The following is a 20,944-nucleotide window of genomic DNA, read 5'->3' on the forward strand; positions in this document are numbered from 1 at the left end:
CGACACTCTACTGAGGGTGACATAGTGAGACTCTGTCTCCAAAACAAAAAAAGAAAAAGAAAAAATATTTTCCCCTCACATAACTGGCCCACTCCATCTACTTGACTTGGGAGTATTTTTATTAAGGCTGAACATATATGGACACGTGTAGGTAAAATATTGGTTATTTCTACTACAGGAACCCAGAAGGTGACCAGTAATCCTTCCATGACTACACGCAAGTGAATAAACCAGTGACCATAAAAATTCTACTGGCATCTTTGATAGCAGGCTAAAAGGACAATGATAGACCCTGAGTTTTCTACAGAAGAGTCAGGCAGGGAGAAAGTCCAGCTGGAAATGTGGTGGCTGCTAGGGCTTTGACTGTATGCTCGGTGTGCGTAGCAAACAGTTTTTCCTTTCATTTGATGATTCTGATTACTAATAGTAATAGCAAAGTTCTCTAAAAATGCATTTATTCATACCATACAAATTCTAATTGTGTATATCAAGGAATGTCATTATGTTCAAACTCACGTGTCTTAGTGGACATGTATGTGTGTATGTGCACACCCATGAGTGCCAGTGGAGATGTGTGTGTGCACTCCCGTGTGTGCTAGTGGAGATGTGTGTGGTGTGCACACCCATGAGTGCTAGTGGAGATGTGTGTGTGTGCACTCCTGTGTGTGCTAGTGGAGACGTGTGTGGTGTGCATACCCATGAGTGCTAGTGGAGATGTGTGTGTGTGCACTCCCGTGTGTGCTAGTGGAGACGTGCGTGGTGTGCACACCCATGTGTGCTAGTGGAGATGTGTGTGTGTGCATGACTGAGGGTGAAAATTTTCTAAAGCCCTCCCACTCTACTCTCGTGAGAGATCCTTAGAGAAATGGAATTTTCATAACATTTCCATGAACATTTTCAATCACTTCTATTTTCTTGGTGCCAAGTCTTGCAAATCCTGGTGTTTCAAAGTTTAACTAGATGTTTCCATTTTGAGAGCTTCCTGTTTTAAATCAAAGCTCCTGACTGTGAATCTTTTCCATTCCAGCCACTTGATCCTAAAGGCTTGTTACCCAAAGTGTGGTGTTTACATCTGCCTCTACTTCAGCCTGTCTGACATTCGCAGGGCCTGTTGGGATAGCTGAAGAGGGGCTCGTGCCACTGATAGGGTCAGGTATGGGGAACACAGTGACGGTTGCATCTTCCATTTCGCCCACCTGACTTGTGGGGTGAGTCATCTTCAGCAGCCCCAAACCTCTTCTTTGCACTCATTTCCTGAGCATATTACAAGGTACAAACTCTATGACAGGTTACCATGCTTAATTCACACCAGCAAGTAATCTTTCCAGTCAAGGGGGCTGATTTTAATGGCAAGAACTATTTATTTCCCTCTGGGTAGGTAGAAACAGTTGGACTCTAATTCTTAAGAGCCTTTGTTCAGGAACATCTGGGTTGAAACTACTGTAGTTAACAGATGATGCCGGCAATTAAAAAAAAAGGCTTCGTATAATGTCATTGTCAAATTTGGTAGACCTCTACTTCATAATTATCAGGAAAGCAATCTAACTTGTTATTACAACAGTTTTATTGCAGATTGCTGGTTTAAGACCTTTTTGTGACAAGTGGCATTTTTTCTTAAAAAACTAAAAAGTCATTTCTATTCCTCTGTAATTATTTTTGCAACGAGTGACAACTTCCTGCATTGGACATATTGGGACATTTTATTTTAGAACCAAGAATTCAATTCTTACTAGCTGACGGCTGATTTTATCCCATTTATCACACTGTGAAGGCTTTCTTGCTTCTTTTTTGCACCCTACTTCGCCCTCATCCGGCTGCCTCATCCCACACCATCCTGCACACACTGAGAATCTGGAGGTTGAATCAGACTGAAGGAGAACCGTCAGGATTAGATGGTTAGTGCCCATCGTGCCGTGGGTATGGGATGATGCGAGTCAATATTTAACCACAGAACATCAGCTCTGGGGAGTCTGAAAATATATTCTCGGGAGTATACACCTTGTAACAGGATCTCTGGAGGTCCCAAGGATAAATTGCTGTCTGTATCTTAGAATTGGACTTGCATCTTGGCATAGTGGATTGAAAACAAAAATTAGATTCCCAGAGCATATCACCGCTGCTATTATTTCCTTTTACATCCTCCCTTTCCCATCTGTCTGCATCTAACAAAACAAGCTAAGCATCTTGCTTCGTGATCCTATGCTCACTTTCAAACCTTCTCTGCCTAGACTTTCCTAGTTTGCCACTTTATCTCTTCGCTACCACCCCAGCAACCTGTAAGATTCTGTTTCCTATTAATTCATGCATTTATTTATTCAGCCTATATCAAAAACTTACTCTTTGAACTTTGCAAAATGCCAGTGAGGCAGAGTCTGGATCCTATACTGGAGAGGTTTGGTGTAGAGAGGAAAGATAAGTCAACAGTGGTCACCACACCACCTCCCTGCTATATACGCCCCCAGCTCTGCTGTTTCCCACTGGAACCCCCCCCTCCAACAAAGGCTGAACCTCCATTGCAGTCTTATGCCCAGGACCCTAACATTGGCCAACTCTCTGTGCCAGGATCTAACAAAAAGCGGAGCCATGGTTCTACATCTAGTGTAAATCAGAATTTGTCATTCAAGAGTAGTATTCTGCCAATATCCAGATAATTTTAGCGCAAGGATTAAAAACCTACATGTCTGTAGGGGGTAGGCAGTTAGCAATAAAGACTGAAGAGTGAGGAGGTCTGAGCAAAGAGTGAGGAGGTCTGAGCAATAGGGAATGGTGGGGACTGTGGCAAATCATTGGAGAACACGCAGCCCACCCAGGGAGGTAAGTGCTTTCTATCTCTAGCCCCTTTTAGCCACAAGGAATGCGGTGCCGGTGTGGCTATATTTGATTTTTTCAAGGAAAGCTGAAAAGCCAGTTTTTACACGAAATCACCTGTTGGTATGTTCCTAGTTTTTGCTTTTAAAGCTCTGCACGGACTAAGCAGAAAGCATCTGGGCATTGGGCTTGTGACCCCCGCTCCATTGCCTCTATTCTTATGAGAAGCTTCTGCATAGCACACGTTGCGTTGGGACTTGATTTCCACATTTGGCTTTTCTACATGGAAGCCATTTCACCCTGAGATCAGTGTTTCCCCCTGTTTGGACCTTTATTTATCATCGGTGTGAGAAGGGCAGACCCAGTCACTGTTGAAGGGCCTGAGTCTACAAATCTATGGTGTGGCACTGTTTGCATATACTCTCTGTCCACATCGCTCTGTCTTTTGGCCAGTGAACAACAGCTTATTTGGGATCAAAGAGCTTTTTAATAGGAGGCTGCCACAAAACAGTGGAAAATCATCTTAGGTATGGATTTGAAAGTTATGAAGTTAATGGACTTAAAAGCTAGAAGAGGACTCAGACCTTCTGGTCTACTCTTCCTAAGGTTAAGTAACATGCAGAAGGCCACGTACCATTTATGGACCTCCCTGCATTAGGAAGCTCCTTTCTTTTCTTATTCAGTTGGTAAATGATATTGTAGTAGCTAGCAAGACATAATTCACCATTACCATGAACTATTTCTTCCCTTCTTACCAGTAGGATTAGATCTGTAAAAGCAATTAAGATCTTTGATCCCATGAGCTACCAGAGCCCCAAATTGGAATGATTGTTGTTCACAGGATATCAGCAAATTAACCTTTGCATGATCCGTGCTATGTTAAAATGAGACTTCTTGGGTTTTTTTGGCATTAGCTACTATTTACATAAGAAAGTGGTTACTTAATATGGTAATTTGGTTCAATAAACATTGCATAAGCTATCTGATTTTTTAAAAACAATTTTAGCTCCAGGAGCAACAGCCCCCATAAAGGGTGCGTGTGAGTGGTGCTCTATGGGATGTAAATGAAGAAAGGCATTTTCCCAGCTGTAGTAGGATATGTGTGTTAGTGTTTCAGCAAGCTGCATAATCAGCACAAAGACCAGGGCATTAGAGTCTGCTGGCGGGAATCAGAAAACCTGCAAATCACCAGGAGAGCCCAAGTGCTCCTGGATAAAGTTGGTCCTTTGAAATCTCCCATCGCAGGCTGGGCAAGGGATTTGAAGAGAAACTTCTCTGAAGAAGACAGGCGCACGGCCTTCAGACATATGAAAAAATGCTCATCGTCTTTAATCATCAGAGAAATGCAAATCAAAACTACTTTGAGATACCATCTAACTCCAGTGAGACTAGCCTATATTACAAAATCCCAAGACCAGAGATGTTGGCGTGGATGTGGAGAAAAGGGAACACTTTTGCACTGCTGGTGGGACTGCAAATTAATACATTCCTTTTGGAAAGAGATATGGAGAACACTTAGAGATCTAAAAATAGATCTGCCATTCAATCCTGTAATCTCTCTACTGGGCATATACCCAGAAGACCAAAAATCACATCATAACAAAGATATTTGTACCAGAATGTTTATTGCAGCCCAATTCATAATTGCTAAGTCATGGAAGAAGCTCAAGTGCCCATCGATCCATGAATGGATTAATAAATTGTGGTACATGTATACCATGGAATATTATGCAGCCTTAAAGAAAGATGGAGACTTTACCTCTTTCATGTTTACATGGATGGAGCTGGAACATATTCTTCTTAGTAAAGTATCTCAAGAATGGAAGAAAAAGTACCCAATGTACTCAGCCCTACTATGAAACTAATTTAGGGTTTTCACATGAAAGCTATAACCCAGTTACAACCTAAGAATAGGGGGAAGGGGGAAAGGGAGGGGAGGGAGGAGGGAGGTGAGTAGAGGGAAGAGGATTGGTGGGATTACACTAGCAGTGCATCTTACAAGGGTATATGCGAAACTTGGTAAACGGTCTGTGAAGCTAGTGAATGATGCCCCATGATTATATCAATGTACACAGCTATGATTTAATAAAAAAAAAAAAAGAAAAAAAATAATTTTCTAGAGGTAAAAAAAAAAAAAAGAAATCTGTCTGCTAAAGGCAGTGCTGCAACCACTGGCTTCTTGTAGGAATGTGCAATTGGTCTCATTCCCCCTGCAGAGCAGGAAGTCTTCATCAGCACCTTCCTTGCAAGCAGCACATGCCCATGTCCAGAACGTGTGATGCAGTTGCTTCTCTACTGAAAATTTAACCCTCCCACTCCTCTTAGATAAGCTGCAGACTACTTGCTGGGGCAAGCAAAGTCCTCATGATCCTGCTCCAGCCTTGCTGGCTTTATTGTTGGTCCCCAAACAGCCAGTGCTCTTTCCTGCCTCAGGGCCTTTGCATCGGCTGTTTCTGTATCCTTGAAAGCTCTTTCTCCTATCTTCTCATTGCTTGCCCATTCTCTCCATGCTCCTGTGCTCAGAATGGTCTTCCCGAACCATGGCAGATGGCTCACCCCTTCCCAGTTACTCTTTATTCTCTTTGCCTGTTTTATTTTCTGCACAGTACTTGTTATCATCTGGAAATTTATTATTTATTCACTTCTAGGTTTGCTTACTGCCTATTTCTCCCAGTACAAAATAGGCTTCACTGGAGATGAAGATGTTGTATAATGTGGCAGGTATAAGCTGGAAACCTAAGGCAAGGTGAATGGACTTTCTGAGCCTTAGTTTCATAGCAGTCAGATAACTGGGGTAACATCTTCCTTCTAAGCATGGTATGGGAAAGTAAACATACTATTAAACTTCCACCAGGAAGACCCCACCCCCATGTTCCAGCCCGGTTATGAAGCTGGAACTAAGTAACCATCAACCGATTTTTCAATCTGTTAGTCAATCAGCACTTTATTATTCAAGACATCTTTAAAACAGGAATGATACTGTTCATTGTAGAAACTTGTAATGCATCATGTATACAATTCTTTTCTTATTTATGCAAGCTTTTATTTTATGTGAGTATATAAATGTATATTGTCATCTAATTGTGTACATTATTTACATGTTTGTGCCTTTGAATATAATATGATTGGTTGATCTTGTATCTTGAATTGGTCTTCAAGAGTCATCCTGAATGGTGTCTGATATCACGTGGCACTGTACTCTTTTCAACCATTGCCTCGTTATTTGATATTTAGGTTGCTTTCAATATTTTTATTCTATACAAATAACACTATCCAGGCATCTTTATGCATATATATTTTACTGAACCCTTTATTATTTTCTTGGAATCGAAACCTAGTAAGTGGAAACCATTTGTTTTTTGAGCTTCTTTGTATCAGTGGGTTCATTTACTGTGCACTGCAGAGAATCCCAAAGTCCAAACTCTTAAAGAAGTTGCTGTGATTGAGGAGACCAAGTTTAGACACGTGAAACAATAGGGAGCAACCATAGCCAGTATAAAAGGACTAAGGGCTAAATGATTTGGTTACAGACAGGTGCTGGGGGAATTCTGAGAACAGAAACTCAGAGGATAGCAGTAGGTGGTCAATACCTGTGGGCAGAAGATTAGATTTGACATGATCTAGGAAGACGGGTCAGGAGGATAGGAGAAGGCCCTGGGGCTAGGGAACTGCATAACAGATACATGGACAAGCCAGCTTCCACCCAGTCTGGTCTGTAGTTGAGAGTGTTGAGCAGACGAGGTGAGTGGCTTGGACGGAGCCAGGAGTGACAATGCCATAGTCATGCACTTGGCACTTACACGGAGGCTAAGTATTATTACCATCATTCCAAGCACCCAAGGGTCTGCTCAGAACAACAATATGAGCCATTTGTACAAAAGACCGAAATGGAATCCAAATAACAGGTCCAGCTGGTCCAAATCTCTCCCTCCCCCTGTAGTTAACATTTTACTACCCGACCGAGTGACTAATGAATCTGGCCCAGTGTAAATCCCCAGGCACAAATCCCTGCTTGGAGTCTGTGTCTGGACATCCAGACACAAGTGCAATTTGCACTTTGAACATCCAGCACCTTATCACTTGTGAGAAATCAGGTTTAATGGGGAAGATGGGGAGGGGTCGCTTCTACCCCCTCCCTCTGGCACAGTGAGGGTGGAACGAGGATCCCTTTAGGTAATGGCTGCAGTAGGGGACCGAAAGATCTTAAGAGTGTTGGTTATGTGTCTCTGGTTGTTCAGAAGCACTGACCGGGAGGCCTCTCCATCTCATTACAGGCTGTGTTTTGTGAAGCTCAAGCTCCTGATGATAGCCATTGAGTACAAGTCTGCCAACCGAGAGAGCCGGTAAGTGTGCTACGACCCAGCGGCCAGCTGACGTTTTTGGTGGTGAAGAGTGTACTCTGGGAACATTCAGACCACTTCTGCCTTCTTGTGCATTATTGATTTGCTTGGAACTCAAAGCAGCACCTCTCTGACCCTAGGGTACATTACAAGGTGTGCTTCCACAGACACCGCAGCTTCTCCCCCAGACCAGCCTGGCTTCCCAAGCCCCACTGTGCATTCAGGGAGTGTTTCTCCAGGGGAGAGAGATCAACCCTCCAAATGTCTCCATGCCAACCTGGAGTTCCCACCTTCTAACTGTAAAACTGGGGACAGACCCTGTCCTAAAACCCTTTTGGAATGCTGTGAGCAAAAGGCAGGTAGCCTCTGACCTCCTTCCCAGCAGACACAGGGTGGAGCCATAAGGAAAGACACCAGCTTTCTTGATAGCCAAATTACAAGCAGCCTTGTGTGTGCCATATGCACTTCTCCCAGTGCAACCGAAATCCAGGTGGCAGAATATCAGGCTTCATGTAAATTAGCCAGGAGAGCAGGGCTCAGAGGCAGGAGCTCTCTTTATTTATTTTGCACTTTATTATGTGCAAATCAGACTGATGAGGGACTAGGTCTGGTTGAAATAGATAACACCCAGTCACCCTATGAGTTCATGCTGGACCAGGGAAGCATCAAGCTAACAAAAAAATTTGTTGATGGAGTACTATATACAGTACAGATAAAACAGAGAAGATTTTTGCTCCCTAAGTCTTATCAACGATTTTGGAAGAAAGAGAGCTCTTTGAGAGATGCTTAAGCTTTTGTTGTCTGAAATGACACCCATAATCTGTTCCTCTCATAGTACATTTTTTTCCTGCCGATGCCCAAGTGTAAAGTGCAACAAACATCTTTAATAACTGAGCAGAGGCAGGGCAGGCCAAGAAGGTTCCTACTATCATCGCTTAAGGATTTTGCATTATTTGGGTTAATGGTCTGAGAAAGCCGGACTTCCCAATGCACCGTCTGTGTCTCTGACCAAAGAAACCAAATGAAACACTGGATCGTCAGCAAGTCAATCCAATGTTTTCTGTTACCTTAACCACGAGATCAGATTGCTCACAAAGTCAATCTGATCAAATGTTAATCTATTTTGAAAATCCAAATCAACCAAAAAGAAGAAAGCAGTGGTAGATTTGGTGGCCACATGTAGAACCTGGCTGTAGCAATTAACAAGTATGTATACAAATGAACATTTTATTTTCTGTGTTGGCAAACTGAAGAATATTATTTGCAAACAACTAAGAGTCTTGGTTATTTGCTGTTCAAAAGATGAGGTGGAATTACTGTTTGCCGATACTCACCTGCACGTCCCTGTAGGACTTGCATATCCTGGGTTTTTGCAAACGATATTCTTTGTGTTGCCAAGTCAATAGATCTCTGTGTAACTCAGTGCTCGCCCTTTATCACTTTTGTGCATCTTTCAGAAATTGTCATGATATGGATGACACTAGTGCTGCATAGTGCTTTTTGAGCATTCTAGAATAATTTCATGGCAGGAGACTGCACTCTGAACCCTGACTAGTTGTCTCTCCTCTGCTGCCTTCTGGTCCCAAGGAGGCCGAGTGACAGGCTGTTAATGGTTCAGTGTGAATCTGCTGTTACCATTCTAAGAGAAAGAACTCAGTTCTCGCTGCAGACAGAATCTTTTCTTTGACAGACCCTTCAGTTGATTCAATTGAGATGTTTTCAACAAAGCCACATTTATAGATAGAGATAGTTTTTAGATTGTTTTTCAGAAAAAGGCAAAAAGAACGTGGTGGCTTGGTTTTGGCTTTGCGTGTGCCGTTGCCAGCTTTAATCCTCAAATGTGGATTGATCTCAGGGTGGAAGCGCATTGGTTCTTGTGGAAAAAGGTGTGTTTGAGGGGATGAGGATCACGCCCATGAAAAAAAAATACAGGACCTTTCAAACGCAGTTGCCATGTTACAAAGAAACAATTTTTTGATCCTTCCCGAGAAAATAATTTTAGTTCTTTTTCTTTATTTAAAAGTTTCCCATTTCTTTTTCTGTCACATTTCCTAACCGATCGGGTGTTAGAACCCCGAACACCTGCTTCCCCTCCCGCCCTTCCTGCCTTCAACCCGTATTAAACTCTCTCCTTTGTTGTTGATTTCACCCCCATGAGACTAGTTTCACGCTTTGCTGAAAAACCCTTGTTTTCACATGCATCCTTCAAATGATTTGAAACAAAGGTTTTGATTCCTTCTTTCCTTCTGGTGTCAGTCAATTTATTATCAAATTGTTTGATTTTAAATTCTTTTCTTGTCGTTTTGCAGAAGCCGAAAGCGGTATGCACTCTTCGTTAACTTTGCTCCCAACCTCCACCCTCTGTCTTCACTCCTAACCACAGGACTAACCATTTGCCAAGAATTCAAGAAGAGAGAGATTATATATCTGCATATATAATCTCATCCCCTTGTCTAATATACATATTCTATATGTGTATTTATATGTGTGTGTGTATAGACATACACCCCTCTGCAATTAGAGCACATAATCTGAAAGTAGCCTATTTCTGTTCTTGTTTGATTTGTTGATTCTTCTGGATGACGCACTAACTTCTTTGCAGGAAACCTAAAAAAAAAAAAGAAAAGAAAGAAAAGGCACAATTCTGTTTTCCATCATGGCAACAATGATGGGAACAAATACTATTAAAGCCGAAAGGAGGATGCTTCTCTCCTACCCTCTGTGTCTGTTTCTGTCTTGTCCTCCTGTGTCTTGGTGTCCACTGGACTTTGGCACCATCCTGTCTACGTACCCCACTCACATGCCTAGCGACTTTCTCCTTCCTGTGTTGAGTTTCTAGTTTGTAGAGCAGAGTTCATGCCCTTTTATCCACAAAACAGAGACCCAGCCCTTCCACTTCTAATTTCGGTGATAACATTTGGAGTATTTTATTTCATGGTATTCAGTGAAGACTTAGAACACGGCTACTAAATTGCTAGATGATTACACGTGATTTACCAAATGAGTACTACCACTTACTGAGACAAACTCGTGGGTTTATTTTTCCCGAGTGCATTTGGACATACTTCTGAATATAAAGTATCTCCACCTTCACCATGTGACTTCAACCTGTTTTACTGCTGTTTTACATTGCATGAAGCATGACTAAATTATCATCAATGGTATTTTGTAAAAAGAAACTTTGTGGGTTAATACTTCCAGCATAGCTTTTCAATAATGTGTTATCTAAGACAGGATTGTTGAAAACATACTATTGAGATGTCTACTTGTTCATCTTTTTGAGAGTCTCTTTTCTCTGTGATTGTAATCACTATCATGTGTTTGTGTTTGTCATTGTGTGTGTGTGTGTGTACTTGTCTGGACCTCTGTCCAAAGTCAGAGGATTTTGTTTAGATTTGTATAACTAGAGGTGGCTTCCTGTCAGTTTGGTATTATTGATATGACCCAACTGCAAGAAGTTACTGCAACACTTTGCATCTTCAAAGGTCCACAGTGGTTGCACCTGTGCTGTTGGTTTTTGGCCTTTGGTCCTTTTATCTTGTGGTGAAGGCATGTTGTGATGTAGGCATGATTTGTCCCAAAGTATACCAGAAAGTCATTTGGCTTGCTCCCAGAACCAAATATCCAGAGTTATCCTTCCTAGATCAACTTTCTCTTCCCTCTACCATGTGGCTAATATTTTCCGTAGGCACAAAATAGATTTTTAGTTGCCATTTCTTAAATTATCAAAACGGGTTTAGGCTAAACAAGTCCTCACCAGTATCATTGGGGGACCACAGTGGCATCATTTGAGTCTAACCAACTGGGAGCAACCTTCATTGTACTCTCTATGTGCAAGTCAGCTGGGTGTAAGCTTTATGGGAACATGGGATACTCAACTGTGTCTCCTGCATCTATCTGAAAGTGAAAGTGTGTGTGTCTAGTTATGTGGGACTCCAGTAGCATCTATTTGAAAGCCCAGAAGAAATGAAAAGTTCCAGAAAGTTGGTAAATTTGAGATGTGGAGTTTCTCTGAGCTGTGCCCTATGACAGGCCAAAAAACTACATGGCGTAGTCATGCACCTCTGGAGGCAGCACAATTGGTTCAAAATCCCACAATGTAATTGTATATGAAACTTGTGTGATCAAAGAAGCCTCTTCCCAGCGCCATGATTCATCTGGGCACAGCATGAATTGAAGTCCTAATGGTTCTTATTTGCTTGCTCTAGTTAATGAAGTCCCATTAGCTTGCTAGACACAAATATAATTACCATGTTATCAAGTACAAACTATATTTTCACATGCGTCATGATTTTTTTTTTTTAATTGCCCGGGGAATGGTACATCACACCTACCAAAAATGGTGGGGGGGGGAGGGAAGGAGAGACACAACATCTATCATATTTATCCATAATGGATAAAAGTTTCCTTTGGAAATGTATATTTCAGTTGAATTGCCAAACATTGGTTATCTTCAAAACCAGGAGGCAAGTAAAGGTTTACGGTGATTGAGGAAGAGATGACTAGGTGCTTCCCAGTTGTGATACACAAGTGGCAGAGAAAGGGAATAAATCATTTTTCCCCCAACAAGCCCCAGTCTTCCATCATGACCAGTGGTTAGTAAGAGATACCGAATGAAATATGACCCAGCTTAGACCTAGCACGCCCCTCATGGAGCTAACCTCAGAAACTTGTCCCTGTTGGACTGTGCTATCAGTTCCATGTAGATGTGTTTTATGTTTAGGAACACGTATTTTAGCTCTAAGTGAGTGGTATTTCCAATACTGAAATCAATTGCTCCAACTCCCCAAGAAGCGCACTGTTCCCATATTTGTATATTTGCACATTCATACTTAACGCCTCTGAGAGATGACTAGCTCATTGGCCAGCCCCACCAAAAAGATATGGTCAGGCCTTTTATTGGCCTTCCTGATAAAAGTTGCAGCCTGGTCTTTGAAAGAAAGCCATGACTTCCTTTCCCCTTATTCATGAGGGAAAGGAAAACTTTTTGAACTCAGGCTAATGACTTCGAGTTTTTATTCATTGAACCACTAATTGAAAGTGTCATGGCACTCAACCCCACTCAACTGAGACAGAGTGAGACTCTGTCCAAAAAAAAAAGGAAAGAAAGAAAAGGAAAGGAAAGGAGAAAAGGAAGAAAGTCCCTGCTGCATGTGGGACTCTAACTTCCTGCTATGAGAAACTCAAAAGCAAATAAAAGTTACCAGGTTTCTCACCCCTCTATCACAACTAAGGGCTTCTTACAGGAAATATGTATTTGGCTCACACAGTGGGTGAGAAAAAGAATTAGTTTAATCTATATCTAGAAGTACTTTTAAGAGCAAAATAAGAAAAGAGAATGTGCATCCTTGGGGAAGGGATCACCCCAGCCCTGTGCTTCTAGCTGCCACCGGATGTTTTCCATTAAAATATGTAAGGTCATGAAAGAAAGAGCATGATTTATATGTTCTTTGAAATGAAGGAAAGTCCACCTCTGCCAAGAAGATGTCCTTGTTGGAATTCTGCTAATAGATATATGGACTTTTTTTCTTAGATATTTTCTTGATTCTTCACATGACATATCTTCATGTTTATCTCTGATAAGCTAGTGAATTTGACAAAGTTGGGGCCAAAGGACTAATTTAAAGTGGTGAATGGGGTGGAGGAGGCTTTCGGCAGCATAAAATAGACTAACATTGGATATCCTCCTAAAGGAATGAAAGATCTTTGGACAAATTTTCGTATTCCCTTTAGGAGATCAATGACAGATTCTAAGGGTAGTAAGCATTTTGTGGGAATGAAAGGATAAAAAATTTACTTTTATCTAGAATTCTTATCTTTTTATATTTTTGAGAAGCAGAGGATTAGCGTTTTATATAAAGGTTCTAGATTTGGAATGTGAACAGAAGACAATGTCTAAAATACCCCAAACAATAATGTATTTCCCCAAAGAGTTTTTGAAACTCTGCTCTTACTCAGTGAATATTCTATGCCATGGCACCCTGGAACCAGGGGCATACGCTATTCTTTCATATGCTTAAATATATGAGCTGAATCTAGCATCTTTGTGTATCTAGATTTCTTTCTTTTATCATTCTCAAAGAGTGGGTTGATACATTTGGTTCCCACCCAGAAGGCTGCCTAAGTTCTCAGTATCAGCAAATGGTGCTGCCTTGCATCTCACATGGAGATGATGTAAACCCTCTCAGCCCTGTCTATGGAACAAGAGGGCATCCTGGAGTCACACCACCTGCGAGGTCATTGGAGATGCTTTTTGTTCCTTCCACAATCAGCCAGCCTTAAGACTGACTGAATAGGAGATCTCTATCGTGCAGACAAAAGTCAGCCCAAATTAGCCCATCTTCAGATGTTGTTCAGGAAGAAAATGTTTCGTGTGCTTTTGTCAGTGAAAAGGTCTTTCCATGCCAATACGGTATCTCCTGGGTCATTGACTAGCACCAAGGGCAAAATGGAGAGCTGCAGTGCTGTGAGAGGTTCATTGCTCTCATTTAGTTTCATAATCACTTAGCTCACTATTAGTAACAACCAAGTGTTTAAAACCTATTATGTGCCAGTCACTGATCACATAGTATGTGCTTTAATTCTCTTTAAAACACTGTAAGCTAGTGGATATTCACCCCATTTTACAGATAGGGAGGATGAGGCTTAGCTGTGGTCCCATGCCCAAAGCTAGGACCCAAGCGGATGAGACCTGACTTAGGTGCCTGAGTGCTTAACCAACATAGGCAGCAAACCTGAGGTTTGGACACAAATTTGCCAGAATCTTTCCTCTCTCCTCTCTACCGTGCAAACTTGTCTAAAGCTAGCTCAAAAGTGTATAATATAAATATGTAATAAATTATCTCAATGTGCACTCATTTGAATGCTAATCCCAAATTTTCACTGTAGACAAATTCTTGTTTACTATTGATAAAGAACAGCGGAAACAAAAAGAAATTTGTCCTTGCTCAGAACCTTGCTTTCACTGCGTTTCACAGGGACACAGTGGGCTCAACCACTGGAGTATAATTAATGCAGCACGTGGTATGAAAAAAGAAAACAGGTTCTCTGTGAAGCTTGCTTGTGCTTACATGTCACCAAGACGTTGATGTGGGTAAAAATTTTCCCTTTGAATTCTGTTGTTCATATCATGATAGGATTTTTTTTTTTCTATTCAGAAGTTTCCCCCACATTGTTATATAAATCCATAGAAAAAATGTAGGTTTTTTTTTTAAACTTTAAGGACCTAACTCCTTAAAATGCGTGTGATTTTTTTCATGTACGTCCTTATACATCATTCTGGAGTGTACAAGTCTTCACCCTATAACTTTGTCTCATGACGGGCAAGGTTATTTTGATAAGAAGTCCTGTGTTCCATTCCATGAGGCCAGCTAAAAAAAATCTCTGACAATTTTGTTGAAAATTAAATACATGTTGGCTTTTGGGGGGGGGGCAAGGATAACAAAGTAACACAAACCAAAATACTAGAGCCTTGCACACATTACCTTGCTTAATTCTTTGAAAAGAGACTATTATTATCATTACCCCTTCTTGTAGGTAAGGAAATTGAGTACTGGGAGGTTTTGTAATTCGCCCAAAGTCAGACAGCTTTAAGTGACAGTGCTAGGATTTGGACCCAGTTTCTGATTGCAGAGTTCTTATTGCAGGGCATATAAGAACTGTCTTGCAGGAAAGGAGTTAAGAAAATGTGTAAAATCTCAAATTCTGTCTTTCTAAAATGTCAAGTTGAATTGGCTTTGAAAAATAAATCCATCTAACCTGTATAAGCTCTGACTCTTTCCCCTCATGACTGTATGAAGCCAGAGGGTTCCTTGTCCCCATGTGAAGAGGTGGCTGTGGGATGATAGGAGGCGCCGGTACAGTGCTGGGGCTGATCACAAGCTGTGCTATTAGCGTGCATGCTACTCTCTGACATTGAAGGGGTTTCCTTCCTGCCTGTGGTCATAGTGCAGAGCAGTCAACTCTTCCTAGCTTCTTGCTATCATTTAATGTTAGTAATAGAGATGTTGCAGGTTTGGTTTCCTTCTGTCAGGTCTTGTCATACGTAACGGTGGGTACTCTTGTGACCACAATTATTTTGCAATAATGATCTGCTCAGAGTTCTCCCAACTGAGCAAAAGATCACCTGGGCTCTTCTTGTATTCCTACAGACATGTCATCTGTTCACCACAGCACTTTTCAGGAATGGTTTTACCAGTGGAAGAAGATGACATGTTAATTACCACCTCCCATTTGGATCATTTTGGGCAGTGGAGGACTTCCTTTAGACCAGTGGTTCTCAACCTGTGGGTCATGACCCACAGGAACTGTATTAAAGGCTCAGGGCATTAGGAAGGTTGAGAACTACTGCTTTAGACTGATTCTAAATATCTTTTACCTTAAACACTTGCTTTTCAGATCAAAGAATACCTCTGTTGTATCTCCTGCTTCATACAGAGTCCCTAATGTTAAACCCAAAGCCTCATCTCCATCCCTGTGTAAAATATTCCTGTCTTCTGCTTTTGATCTGCAGAAAATTAAACTTGTTTGTTTCATCCATTTATTATGTCAGGATACATTTGTCTCTGCAATCAGTCCAAACACAACATGGTCACTAATCTATTTAGACCACTTTGGAATAGGACAGTGTATATTTTTAGGTTCCTACTTCCCTGCAGGGCAAGTTTTCTTTAGGGGTAATTTCCATTTGTTTTCTAACTACAGTTTGCCTCAATTAGGACATGCATGCTATACACACATCTTATTTAAACACCCCATACGTTTTTATAAACAGCAGACTGGAATAAAGTATATCCACCTGCTGACTTTTTTCTTTTGCACTCTTTGGGTAGATACAACTTTACCTACATAGGCTGTACATGGAATCTACTTCCAGGTCCTTATCAATGTCATGAAGACATTTGGCTGGTTTCTGCATTGGTTACAGGTGTCTTGTACCATTCCCCGTGGAAACATGTGGTGTGTATACGTGTATGGTTCTGAATTCATATAGGGGTCCCATTAAGGCTCTGTTATCTAATGGAAAATTGATGTGGCACTAGCTTCAGTAGGCCAATAATGCTTCAGTGTTAACTATCCATAGATGTTTCAAATGGGATTCATTATGATGGCCTTTGCTTCAAATCAGATGGCCATGATGGAGGCTAGACTGCCTCATCATAGAAACCCAGGTCCTAAAACCTATATGTGCTTTGATTTCCTCAACTGGGTGTGTGCCACGCTGGGAATTCACCAGCAGAGATTAATGATGGCATTATCAAACTAAATGCTTGGGGCTGTGGACATCAGGCTCTGAACAAAATCTGTGGGGAAAGCATTAGACTAGTGGGCCCCCTATAAAAACAAGAGTACAATGTAGCCTTCAAGCCATTCAGAACATGACCTCACAAACGTGTCTTCTTTTTGTTTGTTTGTTTGTTTACTGAGCAGTATATTAATTAATCCTGGAAACCATCTTAAGATCCAAGAAGGTACTTTAGGATTTTTCATCGCAAGTGATGCCAAAGAAGTTAAGAGGTAAGAGTTTGTTTTCATCTGGCTTTCTGTCTGGCTCAGCTATAGACATCTTGACCTACTGAAAGTAGAGTGTGCTTCCAAATGCACAGGGCACTGACCCCAGAGCTTCTTAACGTGTCTATGGGCATCAAATGGTGCAGAGTTTGAGGAAAAGGAGATTGTACCTTAAAATAAATGTTCCCATGGACTTCTTTTCACACAGACAATAACACATTGTTGGAATAATAAAATCTTAGGACTAGGAAGCCTAGTTACCTACTTCATTTTATGAGGAAGAAAACTGAAGCTCTGGGAGCTGAGCGATTGATTGCTCAAGATCATCCTGATTCTTGATGACCCAGCAACATAACAAAACATAACGAAACAACTGTCTCCTTGTCTAGTGCTCTTTACTTAATATTATATGGGGGGATATATTTGAGAATTACCTGTTTACTACTGAAAGTACCAAATAGAATTTCAAAAGGTCTGGATAGGGCAGGTGCAGTGGCTCAAGCCTGCAATTCTAGCATCTGGGAGGCCAAGGCAGGTGGACTGCTTGAGCTCAGGAGTTTGAGACCATCCTGAACAAGAACAAGAATCCATATATACCAAAAAAAAAAAAAGAAAGAAAAGAAAAATTAGCTGAGTGTGGTGGCACATTCCTGTAGTCCCAGCTACTTGAGGGGCTGAGACAGGAAGATCACTTGAGTCTAAGAGCTTGAAGTTATATTGGACTATGATGACTCTACTGTACTCTAGCCGGGGACACAGAGCAAGACCCTATGTCAAAACCAAACAAATTTTGGATCAATTTTGAATGAAATCTTAAACTGGCTATGGTTCTATCTGTAGTTGTCCAGGTAAGTGGCTAAAGTTGTCACCTTCAATTTAGGCCTCCATGCATACAGCCCAGGATTTCATTAGCCTCTACGTTTCATGATATTTTAATTTGTATCTGTAAGCCTTATTAAGCAGCCTGAAGAATCAGAGGGCTCTTTTCAGAACTACGTGGAATATTGTTATATTTGATTGTGTCCAGAGACTTGGAAAAATTTATTAGGAGGAAATGTGAGGCAAATAGCCAGGTTACTCAGTTCAACAAAAATGTTACATAAAGTATTTTAAGAGAATTATTCATGGTGAAGGTCTACACTTATTTATATAAGCCCGTGGTCTTTATTTAATGCACTCCTACTCAAAGCCAGGCCTCTGCTTGGTGTGCTAATTTCTTTATTGTTACTCCTCTAAAAGAGCTCTGGAAGTAAGTCTTTCTAAACACTCAAGGTTTTGGTTTCTTGATCTGTAAATCTGAGGTCAATGATTTATCCCAGGCGATGCAGCACATTAGCAAATGACGGGACCCAGGTTGGAACTGGTCTTTCTTTTTGTAAAATCTGCTCTCTTTCTACCGAATTTAATAATACTAACACATTGTTATGGAGGATTGACTATACACCAGCACTGTTTTAGGTACGGGGTTTTCTGTGTTTTATGAAGTCACTAAATTCTCACAGGGACCTCATGAGATAGATAGGTAGCATTACTATTTCCTACTTCACATATGAGGAAACTGAGGCACAAATTGGTTAACTAGTTTGCGCAAAGTCAATTCCAGCACCTGCACTCTTAATTATTTGCAGGGGTGGGCCTGACATGCTGAATACAGCATGATGATATGTGCGGTGGCTGCTTGTGGTTCTCTTTCTCCTCATCCACTCAACTAAACTGCCCAGACCAGTTACATCCTAGCTCATTATCATCCACTTGTCTAGGAAATCTAGGCTGGAGAAGCAAAAACAAAACAAACAAAACATCCTTAAAACCGAGTTCTCCAATAATTTAAATTTACTTCTGCAAATTGGGGAAAGGTCACCATTAACCAGCTACGGGACAGAAATACCTCCCTCCCCAGTCCATGGAAAGTCACTGTTCTCTGGAGGATCCCGAGAAGAAAAGGCAGGGTGAATGGGGTCAAAGCCCTGCACCTAGTCCTCTAGAAAATAAGCTTGTTCTCTTGTCCAGAGTGTGATACACAAAAGCTCGCAGCAACATCTCAGCGCCAAGTACAGGAGGCTGGGGAGCACAGTGGCACCATAGATCATGTGTACCACCCAGATAGCAAATATAACATGAAAATCCCATTTGTGTAATTCTATTTTCTATTGCATCTCTCACTAATGAATGTCACAAATACCAGGCAGTCCAAAAAACAAATTACCTCCTGTATTAAGGAGTGCAATATGTCTCATTTCAGTGCTTTATGGTATTCACAGATACATGCTGACACAATCAGCTCCAACACCGGCCTGTAATTTTCCATGGTGTGTGATATGTCAGAGCAAATGCTGTCAGTTAGGGGTTTTCAAATAGATGAAGACTGCAGAAAACCACAGCAAGGACATTGGAGATTTGAATGAAACTAAACAAGTTTTGTAAAAATGGAAAAGTAGATTATGATGATCTAGTGTTGAGTTTGCGCCCTCCACTGCAAAACAGCAACAAATGAACTTGATGAATTCTAACTTGTAGAAACTTTCAGAGGCAGAATTTTAGGAAAAGAGGAGTGAAACTGTTCAATTCCAGTCTTATAAAGGTCATTTGGGGATGGGCATTGGCCACTTGCCCTTTGCTCCTTGCCACTAAATATTTTCCTCCTTAAATAATCTTGGAAGATAGTCTTTAATATAGGAGTCACAAACTGGGGTCTTGTTGACTTAATTTGGCTTGCAGATAGCATTCTTTCTGGTCACATTTTAAAAAAAGTAATTTAGTTGCCAAGGTGAAAAAGTCATGAGCTTTTATATAAAAATCCTTATTACTGGTTTCTCCGGAAAAATTGGCAGACCCAGCAATACTGGGAAATATTTTCTGACTCATTTATTCATTCATGAGCTGTCTATTATCAGCCACCTACTGCTTAGTAGGCTGTATACAAGGTGCCAGGGAAACAGTTGTGAACAATGGAGAGAAATCTCTGCTTGCATGGGGCTCACATTCTAGGGAGGAGAAATTATAGTATTTAAAAAATTAATGATGGCTGGGTGCAGTGGCTCACACCTGTCATCCTAGCACTCTGAGAGGCAGAGGCAGGAGTTCAAGACCAGCCCCAGCAAGAGCAAGACTCTGTCTTTAATGAAAACAGAAAAATTAGCCAGGTGTTGTGGCAGGCACTTGTAGTCTCAGCTACTTGGGAGACTGAGGCAAGAGGATCAATTGAACCCAAGAGTTTGAGGTTGCTGTGAGCTATGTTGCTGTAGCATCTACCCAGGGTGACAGAGTGAGAATTGGAAAGAAGGAAGGAAGGAGGAAAGAAAGGAAGGAAGGAAGGAGGGAAGGAAGGAAGGAAGTCGGTCATGGATTTAGATCGGGCATAAGGGAAGGCTTCTCTGAGAGGGTAGCAATTGAGCAAAGCTAGAGATGAGGGGAAAGATTCCATCATGCAAATATTAGATGGAAAGAGGAGATAGATGGAAAGAAGTCTACTCTGGCCAGGGAGGAAAGTGTGACTAAGAGAAGGGGAGAGCGGGATGAGATGGGGGTACAGGCAGAAGGAAAGCTGGTTCCTATACCACTTTATACAAAGGTTGGGTTTGATATAAAATGGAAGTCATGGATGGTTTTAAGCTGGGGGTGAGGTGGTCTGATTATCTCATTAAAAGGTCATTCTTCCCGCATTGTAGAGAATGGGATGAATGGAACAGGAGAGGAGGTAAAAGACTCAGATAGACTATTCCATGGTGTAGGCGAGAGAGGATGGCAGCTGGGGCTGCCGGGGCGGGGGGGTGGAGTGGAGGTGGGGAGAAGTGGGGCTCACTCAGACATGTTTTGGAGAGTCCATAGAACCCACTGATGAACTGGGTAGAAGCAAGGAGAGAAACAAAAGAAAAGGAACCATGGATGAAGCCTAGACTTGGGGCATAAGCAGTTGGGTAATGATGACTCCATCTTTTCAAGGTGCCAAACACAGCAGGAGAAGCAAGTTCTCTGGGTGGTAGGAAGTTAAGGATTCTATCTGGGCTTTTCGGCTGGAGGTGTGCACCAAGCGTGCACATGGAGAAATCATAAAGGCAGTGGGGTCTCAGAATCTAGGGTTCTGGGGACAGGTGAAGGCTGGAGATGTAAATTTGGGTGCTGTATCTATGAGGGTCCTGACAAGAAAGAGAAGAAAGAGATGGGGAAAAGGGAGGAGAGTTTTATGAGGGGACTATGCAGGGGCATCCGACCTGCACCCTGAGGGCTGCCTGCTGATTTTGTGAGAACTTTTTTTGCTTATCTGTGGTGTTAGATATCACAAAAAG

General features: G+C 41.6%; 1 protein-coding gene across 11 annotated transcripts in view; it reads left to right on the top strand.

The window, feature by feature from the left end:
• Positions 1-20,944, top strand: part of KCNMA1 (potassium calcium-activated channel subfamily M alpha 1) — a 784,008-nt gene that overhangs the window by 629,751 nt on the left and 133,313 nt on the right. For all 11 annotated transcript variants that reach the window (XM_053584070.1, XM_053584058.1, XM_053584059.1 and 8 more), the window contains exons 16-17: positions 7,083-7,151; positions 16,578-16,664. In XM_053584070.1, coding sequence (XP_053440045.1) covers positions 7,083-7,151; positions 16,578-16,664 — 156 coding nt within the window. The remainder of the gene's footprint in view (positions 1-7,082; positions 7,152-16,577; positions 16,665-20,944) is intronic.

This window comes from Nycticebus coucang, chromosome 3, assembly GCF_027406575.1.
Source record: "Nycticebus coucang isolate mNycCou1 chromosome 3, mNycCou1.pri, whole genome shotgun sequence".
In the NCBI taxonomy this organism is placed as follows: Eukaryota; Metazoa; Chordata; class Mammalia; order Primates; family Lorisidae; genus Nycticebus; species Nycticebus coucang.